This window comes from Mustela nigripes, chromosome 10 (genome assembly GCF_022355385.1).
Source record: "Mustela nigripes isolate SB6536 chromosome 10, MUSNIG.SB6536, whole genome shotgun sequence".
Lineage (NCBI taxonomy): Eukaryota > Metazoa > Chordata > Mammalia > Carnivora > Mustelidae > Mustela > Mustela nigripes.
In genome coordinates this window covers 34,247,186-34,259,469 of record NC_081566.1, presented here as the reverse complement: position 1 = coordinate 34,259,469, position 12,284 = coordinate 34,247,186, and the positions used below count along the sequence as shown (strand labels likewise).

Below are 12,284 nucleotides of genomic sequence, written 5' to 3'. Positions count from 1 at the left end.
AACATTTTAACATTACGAACGGAGAACTCCAAATAATGGGGATTTTATTTTTTCCCAAGTATGGTAACTGAAGACTCTACATCTTTTTTCTTAAAACAATAGTTGTGATAGTATTAATAATTTTAGAAAAAGCAAACGTTCAACACTACCTATACTATTATTTTAAGTACAATTTAACTTGTCTTCATACTCATCCTACGGTTGGGCACTATTGCCCCCTCTCTAAGATGGGCCAGCTAAGGCACAGTAGGTTAAGTCACTTGCCCAGGCCAACATCTCCAGCAGCCAGGCAGCCTGCTTCCACGACGGACACTGCTTCTCACCACACTCCCTAAAACCCTCCCACGCTTACACCAACACCCTGCAATGCCATCCTCAAGAAATGGTCTTTTACCGAGTCTGGAGAAATTAAAGGAACCCTGGTTTAGATTTGCTGTGTGCTAAGTCACACATAAGGGCTCAAATGCCCTGAAGGGACAGATAACATCATGCCTACATTTTAACGATAGGGATTGTTCATTCCAAACTATCCTGTTGCTTTTCACAGTGATTGGCTCTGTGTTCTAGTCCTCGGCCTTTCCCTTGCCTCCCTTGCCCTCTAGCTGCCACACCGGGCAGCTCCGTGGTCCTTGGGAGTCCCCAGCTACGTCACAACATGCTTCCCCTCTGAACATCCTTCCTTCCTGCTCAGCTGCAACCCCCACTCAACTCCTGTCTTTTTATACTGAATCCACTCAGCTACTCCTCTAGCAAGCACCATATGCTTCCCTCGGGAGGCAGTGCCCAGTGGCCTCCTCTTGGACTGTCCTCCGCATGGATCACTCAGTCACTATCACGGGTTTCTGTGTTCAATAGTTCCCCTGGCCGATTCCATTATTCACCCATGCGGCCATAACACCAAGCACAGCATGATGTCCCTCAGAGGAGCTGGGCAAAACCATCTGGCATTCAAAGGACCACTGGTGTCCAACAGAACACCTCGCTGAAAGAATATACTGAGATGTATCTAATACTAGAAAAGCATCATCTTTAAGCTTTGGCCAGAAAGACCTGGCCACAGGATTTCCTCTGTTGCCTAACTCCCAGTATTCTGGTGACCTAGCAACTGACCAGATAAGGTCATGCTCTCATTGCATTATAACCTGTAGAGTAAGGAAGTAAGAAACTACCCTGGAAACACTTAATGGATCTATCCTGGCTTCATCCACCAGAGAGAAAGAAAAGACCTAAAAGAGACACCACTCAGCAGGAGGTGGTGGGTTCTGTCCAAAACGCAGACCCCTTCTAGAAGAATGAGACTGGTTCTGAATTGGACGAATGTTGGCTTCTACCACCTCATGCAGCTGGCAACTAACTACCTCTGAGATGGGAAGCCTCCAGGCACAACACTGCCTGCTTACAAACCTGCTTCCTGGCCTGTGAGCTGCTTCAGAACTGAATGTGTATTCTAGTCCCGTATTTTCCCTGCCCGACACAAGGAGGCTCATTTGTACTTTCTCTAATTTCATACCTATGAAAAATCAATATCTAAAATCAATATCCTGATTTTACCTTTGAACTTTCCACTTGGTCTTGTGTTTCCTTTGCTGCATTTTTAAGTTTTGCTACCTTCCACGTTGCATCCCAGTCATTTTGTTTTCTCTCTTCCAAACAACATCCAACGTGAGCTCCAAGGCTCATCCAAACCTGATCCTTTTTTACAACATTTTTTTGTTTTCTTTTTATTGCCTCTGGTCCCTCCCCACGCTACTTCCCCCACAGAAATGAACTTTTTCATGATCAGGAACAAGCAAGATTAGAGTATGGTGAGCTCTGTAGACTCTACAGTACAGGGAAGACAGAGCCTCTGTGATGGTCAGCTTCCCCTGACTTAGCTTAGACACCAGGCACCGTAGAAAGGCCATCCTGAGGACAGGTGTTTAAAGAACCTTCCTCCTGGAAGCGGGAGGAATTATTGCCGGCACTCTAAGCCCCAGTTTCATTATAATATATATATATAATATATATAATATGTATATTATATATTTCATTATAATATGTATATTATATATATTATATATTTCATTATAGGATTTATTGGGTGGGAATCTTCAGTTTCCATTAATGGGTGTAGGGGAAACCAGAATGACATTATATATGGGTATATATATATATATATTATATATATATTATATTATTATAATTCATTTTCTGGTACTCAATACTTACATAAGAGTGTGACACTGGGCAACAAATTGCAAATCTGGAACCGCAAGTGTGACAAGACAGAGAAGCTCTCTACATTCTCGTGGGGAGAGCAGAAAACATGTTTGCAGGGGTGACTCTCGGGGAATTTGAGCTGGAGCATGTGCGTCTGTCTGAGATATGGTGGTCAGAGAGGGGCCTCCTGAGGGGCTGACACCTCAACTGAGCTTGAGAGATAAGAAGGAGCCAGGGGAGAATGTTCCAAGTCTGAGGGAATAGTAAGTACAGAAGCCCCACAGAGGTGGAGTTTGGCCCACCAACAGTTCCTAGCAATTGGTAAATGCTATCAGAGGATCAAGCTCCTTTCTCCCAAAGCACTTCTTTTGGGTTATAACGTGCTAGCGAGTAGTATGTTTGGTCTGCCACTCCTGATCAATTTTAGCAACTATTTTTCCACCACCACTGTGTGCCTGGCACTGGGGTTCTAAAAGTGAGCAAATGTGTCTGCTTCTATTTGTGTGAGTGCAAGCAGAGCAATAGTGAAATCAGGATCATAAAAACGGACAGTTTTGTTATCACTTACCAGCGTATCCTCAGGACCCAGTATAGAACCTGGCACATACAAGGCAAATATGTGTAGAATGAATACTACTAAGGAAAGAATGCAGCATAGAAACTGTACATGCAACAAGATCCTAGAAATAACTTGGGCAGAAAAACACAGGTGCAGATAAAGACAGAAATATACCAAAGTACTGAAAATGGTCGACACTTCATTGTAAATGTGTTACACACCTAGCATGTCTTTTTAGCATGAACACTAATTCTTATTCAGCGATACAGTAAACAAATTTAATGGGTGGGAATCTTCAGTTTCCGTTAATGGGTGTAGGGGAAACCAGAATGACATTATATATGGGTTATTTCTTACTCAGTTGACAGTAAGCTACCAAAGCTTTTAAGATTAATTTAGAATTCCCCTCAAATATGGCCCACCCACATGAAAACAATAGCAAAAAGCCATTGGGTAATGGAATTGGATAATGTCTCTTGAATGGAAACAGGAAGATGATTTTATATTAAAAAAAAAAAAAACTAAAAGAGGAACACCCTTCAAACCAATACCAGTATGATCACGGACAGCAAGGAGACTTGTGCCTTTAGACACAAAACCTTCTAAGCCCCAGGGGCCCGCAGCATGCTTGCCCCCGGAGCCCACTCACCCAAGAGCTGCCACACTCGATTCCCAGACCCCATGCACAGCAGACAGTGGGCTTTCTTACCCCACACCACATCCATACCACAAGCCTGGTTAGTTCCATAAAGCACACACCCGGTAACACCAAACCCGGGGTCTCCCAGCCCGGCACAAACAACGCCCCTCTCCCCAGTGCCATCACCCCGGCAAGGAACACGGGGAAACCTCCCACGGGAAACCTCCCAAGGATCCTAGCAACAGCCACACGCACTCGGTACGAAGACCAAGCACTCTCCCCAGGCCCCGCGTCCGCGCTCCCCTGCCCCGGGTAACTCTGCCCGGAAGCACCCCGCAAGCATTCGCTGGGGTCACAGTTCCGCCCCGGGAAAGCACAAGCCGCGCCCAACACCATCCGGGCTCACTGCCCAACTGCTCCCAAACCTTCAGCTCCCGCACCACAGGGCCTCCACCCCCTGGGTACCCGCATAACACGACTGGGGCCGCCCCAGCACCGCGCCTGTTCCCGACCACCAAGCAAAGCTCCCGGGCCCCGAGGACCCGTCGGCCAGCTCCCGGACCCGTCGGCCAGCTCCCCGATCCGCGCACACCCCCTCCAGGCTCTTACCAGAGGGCTTGGGTATCAGGAGCACTGCGGCCATCAAAGAGATCTTAAAGCAACATAAAAAGGAAAAGCGCTTCTGCAGACAGCAGGGATGGGCTGCGCGCCGCGCGCAGGACACCACCATCTTCCCGGAGACCCGCGGGAAGCTGAGAGTCCGCCAAGCGACACTCTCCCAGGTCGGGGAGCAGACGCAACAATCCCCCGCTGCCCGGTGTCAGGTGCCAGCCGCGGGGCGTGGCCTCAGCGCCGTTTGCGCGGAAGTGACTCTCCTTCCTAACTGGGCGGGGCCTGGGCGCGGGGCCCAGCTGACCTCTGCGACTCGGCGTGGGAAGGGGAGGGTCTGGCTGCGGCGTCACAGAGCTGTTTGGTCCTTTCCGCGGGCGCCAGGCGGCCCTGCGACGCTGCCTTGCGCACTGACCCAACGTCCCCGGCGGCTTGCGGGGCTCGGCGGGCTCACCGCCCGGACTCAGGAGGGTGCGAAGGGAAGCAGAGCTGGCGGGGTCCACCTTGTCCCTTCTCCGGAAGCGAACGCCTCACTGAGCGAAAAGCACAGTGACCTGAAACTAGAAACCCAAGGCCAGGCGGCGGGTCGTCGTGGGGCCGCACCCCTCGCGCCTGCTGTGTGTACTGGGGCCTCGGAACCGCCCGGACTCCCTGGCCCTTGTTTCAGGAGTTGGCAGGAGTCGGGCATATGGAGGGACAGTGCTTGTGATTTGCGGGGCTCTCAGCATCTGCTCTGGGATCCTCTGGAGGCCTGAGAGGTTTCAGAATCTCAGAGGTTTGGGCGCTGCACTCCCAACCCCTCAAGTAAAGCGAAGGTAGATGAATTATTAAACAACACCAGGCCATTAGCATTTGGGGCCTCACCTCTCTGGGGTCCCTGCCCTTGAGCAACTAAATGCTTTATTGAAGAGGAAAAAAAGGTGCATGAGAAAGGTGAGGACAAGGGTGTATTAATTGCTCATCTCCTGGAAGTGCTTTAATTAAAGCCATTATTGTTGGGATGGAGAGGAATCCATAAGAGGGGAAATTTCCTGATGACCCAATCTCTCTATGGAAAATTAAGAATGAGCCAGACCTATTTGTAGCATTCTGACTAAACCTGTATGACTAGGAAGGGGAAAAAAAAAAAGTCTCAACCTGCATTAAGGGAGTACACAAAAGGCATTGACATTTTCTTCCCATTAGCTGGCAAAGAATGACAAATGTCAGCCAGTGTGAGTAAATGTATGGGGGGGGGGGGGACCAACACCTTCAAACTTAGGCTTTCAATTTAACTTTTCCATATGTTAAGTTTTTAAATGGCCGTGACTTTTAAACCACTGGTTGCATTTGAATTTTATCCCAAAGAAATCATCAGAGCTGTGACCCAAGATGTGTAATTTTGGGAAAAATAAATCTTCAGTGTCTAGCCAAAGAACAAGGAATTTTTGATAGGTGGTTTTATGCACATCTATGCAGCAGGAGTTAAAAAAAATCTACATGAGAAACTACAATATATATGTAAGTTTAAAAAAAATAACTGATTCCAAATAAATGTTTGTCTTGGGCATTCTCATAGAGCAATTAGTTTAAACTTAGCCATCAGTGATAGGATTATGAGTATTTCATTTTCTTTATGCTTTTCAGTTTTCTATATTGACCCTGTGTTTTAGGAATGAGAGGAAGAAAAAATTTTTTCAGTCCAACCTATGTGTCAACTACTATTTTGTTCATAGAATGATGCCGCTTGATCCCTCATCACACAGAATTAGGGTATAACAATGCTGGGGAAAGGTAAGCTTTCTGTATTAACCTCAAATGCATCTTCTGGAATTACAAAACTCTCTGTATATTTAAAGATTTCTGTAGCTGAGAGGTACTAAAAACTTTGTGGGTTCATCAAACAATGGAATTGCCTCTTGTCCCAGAACAACACAATGTTTGGATTCTTGATGGCCTATGAAACAAAAGGTATGGAAATAATACCTAAAACATCTCACTGTCTTAGATTCTAAAATCCAGACACTCTATCACAACACTGATTTAAAGGAGGTATAATTAAGGAGAGAGTGAGTAAGAAAATGAAAGGGGATTATTTCTGTTATTACTGTTACAAAGAGTTATATAACAGAAATGTCCTATTGTCCAATGTTGACACTTACCCGTAAAAAGAGAGTCTATTTTTCTCGGCCACCATCTGTATACAACGGTATATGTCAGTTACATCTTAGTAAGATGAAAATACTTTCCCATCTATTTCTAGTCTTAGAAGTAAGTTTATTCTCATGCGTTAATTAAAAGGTGGCAAAGTATGGCTGGGGTTTGGTTTCCCAGCTACACAAACTAGATTAGAGTCAAGAATTGGGGTTTTACTGGAACTTCCTTTCAATCAGTAAAATCTATGCTGGGGGATCATCCAAGACACTCTAAATATAATTGGATAATTTCACATAGATTAAATTATTTTCATTTGCCTCAATAAAGGCTCCATTGGAAATTTGGAGCCCTTTTCCGTATTTTTCTGACAAGCTCCTTGACACAGGGATAGAGTTTTCCTGCTGTAGCTCCAGTGCTAAGGCAGTTCTAGGTCTGTCATAGGTGCATAGTAAATGCCTATGAATACTGCATGAAAGAAATGGGTATTGCTGACAAATGCCTCTAACCTGTCTCTGTCAGTTCTCCCCCAGCATGGATTTACCAAATAAGGGCTGGGAAGGTTCTGAGAGATTTTGTTTTAATAAACACTAGGAACACGGGTTTGCCTCTAAAGGAGGGAGCTACAACTGTCTACCCAGAAAAAGTCCTGTCTCAGGCAGTGCAAGCTGTGATAGGAAGTGGAGCTACTGTCTGTCCCTTAGCCTTGAGATCATTTCAGTGACTTAGTTCAAAGGGAGAGTGTTGACACTGAACATCCTGTAGCCTGGACAGGAATAGAACTCAAGAGCCAAGGCTTTGAGTGAGTTGGGGCAGTAAACGCTCCTGGTGCCTGCAACTCCCCTAAAGATTTTTGTCACCCTGCCCAAGTGGCAAAGAGGAGAGCATGGAGAGTACGCCTGTGTGTCGAACAGGTTTGGAGCTGTGTGCTAGATCTCCTTTAAGGCCTTATGAATGGCACTAGGGTGGAGGGAAGGGTGTGGGAATGTCATTAAACAGAGGCCAACTTGTGAAAAATTAATCTGAATGCCAGATGCTTCTTGGCCTTCTAAATTAGTGTATTTCCATCATGCTTTTGAGAGAAATGGGCCTGTGAGGACTCTCAGAAATGGCTTTCCACTGGCACAGTGAATTACACACTAGGTTAGCTGTGAAAAGCTGAAAGAGACTGGCTAAACAAAGCTAAGATAACCCATCTTTTTGATGTTGGCCTTGGGAGCTGTGCCACCTCCGTTTGTACCTGGTGAGCACCTGCCAGACAGTTGACCTTCATATTTAGCTGTTACTGGCAAGAACATTCCAGTGATAAGCCACACCCCACACAGGGTGGGATTCTGAAACCATTAGGTGCAGAGAGGGCGGCACTTCTCAGAAGGAAAGCATTTTCATTTTGTTTCCTCTTGGATTTTCAAGGCTTTAAAAAGTAAATATATTGCAAACCATGTTCCAGACAGATTTAGAAGGAAAAAAAATCTTTTATTCCTCTCCCATTATAGTGATGAAAATAGAACATACCATTTAAATGTCATAGACTTTTTAACTTCCACGTCAAAATTACGTGTACACAAAAAGGAAATGAGAAACAAAATTAGCTTGTTAGCACTAAGAATAATCTTGGAGACCAGCTTCTCAGATGAAAAATGTAAGGCCAGAGGTTAACAGAATTAGTCAGCAATACAAATGAAGTTAGACAGGTCAGTATTTCACCCATAGTTAGTATAAGCAATATTTCCCATGGATCACTGATGTCACAGGCAAAAAATTTTATGAATTCTTTGAAATTCAATGGCATGGTCATCACAATGCTCACTGACCTACTGCATTCTGGGGGGATAAAAAAATTTACATTTTTTTCTTGTGATAGGGAATGTTAATTCTAAGAAAGGCCAATTCCCATCAGTTAATTTCTAGCCCTTGTTTAAAGTGTGCTTCTTCAGAAACTCAAGACCTAATATATTTCCCAAGGTTTCCCCAAGTTTCAACTAAGCAAAACCATTGAGGATCTTTTCATATATTGATTGGTTACTTGCCTTTCTTTTATTGAAGGCCCAGTTGGATATCCTTTGCCTATTTACAGGGAGGAGAGGCGAGGAGGTTTGGTCTTTGACTTTTTTACTCTCTAAATATCTCAGTTACCCTTGTCTATGATATAGGTTGTAATTTTTTCCTCCTAGTTTGTCAGTTGACTTCGTTAATGCTGTTTTTCCCCCTTTCTTCTATGATTTTAAAGAAAACTTCAAGTTGATATCCAGTTCCCTCTTTATATTTATCAAGGTAAGTGTGGCACAATACACTTGAAAAGCAACCCAGAATTACACAGTAGTTAGCAGTCATCATATGCAAGTCTGTTGTTAACTACCCAGAAAGATTCTGGTATCTTCTAGATCGTTAGCATGGCCGATCTGTAAGTGTGTGGACCAGTTACGGACTCCAGGACCACTTATTTAGAGACCTGTACATTAATGTTGCAACTCTTAAATTCATGGTTTCCTAGTTTATTGAGTATATTCTGAATCTATACAAAAAGTAAGTCACTTGCTTTATAATAAAGTTATCCTTTTATTTAAGTTAGTATGTTTTAGACACACAGTACAAATTGCTTTTGAAATAGAGCCCCAGATCTCATTGTTTAAGAAGTTTCTCTTGAAAACCTCTCCCCCTTCTGTCTAAACAAAAGACACTGTGGTTGCTTCAGCATTGTATATAATAAACAGAAAATACTTTTTTCCTAGTGATAGCAAAAACGGATCTAGCTATATTTTTCTGTTCTAATAGATTTTGCTCTACAGAAGAAAAAGTGACTTTTAAGAAAGATCTGTGTATAAAGAAGCAAACATGTATGAAGAAAGGTTAGCAAAAAGCAAAATATTAACAGTGGTTATCACTGAATAGTATAATTATGTGTGACTTATTTGTTTTTCATATCTTCCTCCTGGATTTTGATCCTCTCATTAATGAGCCCATTCCATAGTATGAACATTTATTTGAAAGTGAGAAAGGGAAATCACAAGCTTGTAAACAAATCCAAAGTGACGCCATCTTCCTTTCCGTAACTGAGACTATTTATAAACCCTGAGTGCAGTCTTTTCCCCTTACTAGCTGAGGTGTGCATTCAGCGGGGGAGAGCAGGAGGACTGACAGTAATCCACACTAAGAGGAGGGAGCTTTTACGGGCTCCTGGGAGTGTGTCAGCATCTTCTTGGGCACATGTCTGGTCTCTGCGAGGTCAAGTCTGTCACTGTATGAGTCTCACATCTTACTCTGTTGAATAGGCTCCTTTCCAACAACATTGTGACTCAAGGTGTTCCTCAGCTCTGTGGTACTTTGTCAAGGAAGGGCACTGAAATAGCAGGATATTTTTATTCAGGTGACAGCATGGGTGACAAGGGAACAACCCAAGAATTTGCTGCTTAAAATGGTGATACTAGCGTTACACATAATGACGAGTTCAGAAGATGTGTTTCTGCCCTCCTTCGTGGTTGCTGTGTAGGGCCCAAGAAAATACAGCCAAAGTTGAGACACTGAGTAGATAAGAGAGAGATTAATGAAGAAGTTGACCTTTCCTCGTCGCTTTTTTTTTTTTTTTTTTTTTGCCAAAGGAAAAGTGTTCTCACAATTGAGCAACTAAATAGAAAGAGCCTCGTTCCAGAAACATAGAGGTCCCTCATAACACACAAAATATTTCTTCTCTCTTTTCTCTGAGCCAGGCCATGGCAGGGAGAGTAAACAGGAGCTGGTAGTTTGGACGAGGCTCTGCCTCCGAGAGCATGTCCTGCCCCTACGGCAGTCACGATTTGCAGAAGATACCATATAGTCCAAGATGTCCAAACACTTCCCTGGCCATGCTTAAGGCCAGGATGACTGTCCTCCCACCTCCCACCAGGGGACAGATCCCTGCGGAGGCCCAGCCGCTCACCTGACACCCCCTATTATTACTGCCACCTGATCCCTCCGTGTTCCTCTCTCCACCTCACAAGATTGCCCAACATAATTTATTACCTGTGTCATTTTTGAACATTCTCATGTCCTTTAGCACGCAGCAGTGTCTTTGGAGTCTGCCTCTTTACCCGTGTCACCCTCTTGGCCCTTGCACCTGGCTTGGGCGCAGGGTGCAGATTTTGAGTCATTCCTTGTCTACCGTATGTTGCCACAGATGATCAGCCCTGCTCCTCGAGAACATTATGGCCAAAACTGCGGTCTTAGAAAAGAGATTGGAGACAAATTCATTAAGGACTTCCTACCATTTATTAAAAGTTTGTCAACGGTGAAGGTAAACAGTTAGACATGTACCTTGATGCAAAAGAACACTTCCAAAATGTTAGTTAAAATAAAATTTTGGTAAATTTACTCACATATTAATACTTCTCATTTGATAAAGTCTCTACTCAGAAATTTAGGGAAATTTTAAAAGGAGGTGCTTACCCATAAATACAAAGTGTGGTACATGTCATAATTGACTAATCCAGGAGTGCCTGGGTGGCTCAGTCAGTTAAGCATTTGACCACAGTTCAGGTCATAATTTCAAAGTCCTGGTACAAGCTCACATTGGGCTCCTTGCTTAGTGGGGATGAATTACTCTTTCTCCTTTTCCCCTGACTTGTGCTCGCTCTCTCTCTCTCTGAAATTAAAAAAAAAAACAAAACTGAAAAAAAGTGACTAATCCATGTTTGTAGAGTGTAGGAATAACCAAGTGAATAGAAGAGTGTTAATAGGCAAAAACAAGAAATATTGTGTTGAATACTATGCAATATAGGTTTATAGGTTTTCTGATAAAGGAAATGGTTGTCATTTGGTGAAAACAAAATCAAAATTCAATATTATAAAGTAAGTACAATTTCAGTGGATAGCCCTGCAACATGTAAATGTAGGCAAACAAGCATAAGCATACCACCTAGTGGGTGGAGGCTATTTCAGGTCATTTTTATATTTTTTAATATTTTTCTTTATTTTCTATATTTTCCTTAATGGGCACTTATTATTCTTAAAAGGAAATAGTTTATTTTAAAAATGTTACAGACAGCAAGTGCAGGGAGTTTTAAAGATTGACATCACTTTGGACTGGGGCACTTTGGGGAGAGCTCCTTGGGTAAATAGAGTCCGAGCCTGATGAATGCACCTTAAATTGGAAGAAAGCTGGTAAAATGTTTAGTAGGTCAGTAACCTGGCAGGAATGAAGAGGAATTAAATGCTACTTAAAGCATTGTGAAACAGTTTTTAAATTAAGTTTTGTAAAGACACACACAGTCTCTGGGGCTCTGTGGTTTCTACTCAGCTTTGCTGTTGTAGTTGTAAATAGGCCAACAGTAGGTGAGGGAGGCTGCGTTCCAGTAAGACCTTATTTACAAAAACAGTTACTTTTAGGTTCCATGATTTCTACTATTCAGTTATACGTTGTATGCCCATTTGGGTTGTAGCATAATCTCCCTTTTTACCCCAATCCTTCAGCAAACAGCTTAACATTTACTACACAACACCTGTGAGGCCAAGCTGGGGCTCTCAGTTCTGGAATGCAGGCATGAGGTGTGGTGACAAGCCCCTGGGGGCGGGGGAGGGGCACAGAGGGACAGAACAGTCCTAGGAGGACAGGTGAGGCAGAGAATTGAGTCAGAGCTGGGAAGCAGGAAATGCAAAGTCTCCACAGGATCCTGAGGTGACCCTGTGCACTTAAGGGGAGTGGGGGACCCAGAGGCACCTCCGCGTGGCAAATGCTTGGGTTCCACAAGAAAAACAAAAGCTTCCCTCTCAAAGGTTCACAGCACCCCTGCATAAAAATACAGGAATGCTCTGTGAAAACAGTGCCCGTGCACAGCGCAGATGGCAGTCCTCACCCAACTGCTGGAAACAGCCAGAATCCAACACAACAGCAACAAGGCATTTCCACTTCCTGTAGTACCTTCTGACCCCCGGCTCCAGGGATCCAGCTAGACCAGCAACCTATGCAGATCCTATTCTCATTTTTCAGTACTTGAGCTTTCCAAGACATGAATTCAGGATTTACATGAGGTACCTGCTGCTGTCTTCCTGATTGGTTTGCAGAGTCTGAGGCTTTACACTGTTGTCTTCTTGAGGATGTAAATGGATCATCTCTTTAGGTTTTCCATCTGTATTCTTGCTAATGGGCAGAAGAGGAAAAATAGGAAAATA

At 43.8% G+C, this 12,284-nt stretch overlaps 1 protein-coding gene and 1 long non-coding RNA gene across 6 annotated transcripts in view; both read right to left on the bottom strand.

Moving 5' to 3' along the window:
- The window catches only part of LOC132025557 (membrane cofactor protein-like), a 38,485-nt gene extending 34,255 nt beyond the window's left edge, over positions 1–4,230 (bottom strand). Inside the window, exon 1 of one of the 4 annotated variants that reach the window (XM_059412989.1) lies at positions 4,008–4,230. In XM_059412989.1, coding sequence (XP_059268972.1) covers positions 4,008–4,128 — 121 coding nt within the window. In that variant the 5' untranslated portion in view covers positions 4,129–4,230. The remainder of the gene's footprint in view (positions 1–4,007) is intronic. The other 3 variants (XM_059412990.1, XM_059412991.1, XM_059412992.1) reach the window with 3 other exon arrangements.
- Positions 4,231–8,355: 4,125 nt separating this feature from the next.
- LOC132026132 (uncharacterized) lies at positions 8,356–12,248 on the bottom strand. Of its 2 annotated transcripts, XR_009406792.1 has the most exons (4): positions 12,148–12,248; positions 10,563–10,758; positions 10,140–10,338; positions 8,356–9,661 (listed from the first exon to the last, which is right to left on the bottom strand). It is a non-coding gene; the product is annotated as an uncharacterized LOC132026132 (long non-coding RNA). The 2 variants fall into 2 exon arrangements; XR_009406791.1 differs by having other exon boundaries at positions 8,356–10,338.
- Between the last annotated feature and the right edge of the window lie 36 nt (positions 12,249–12,284).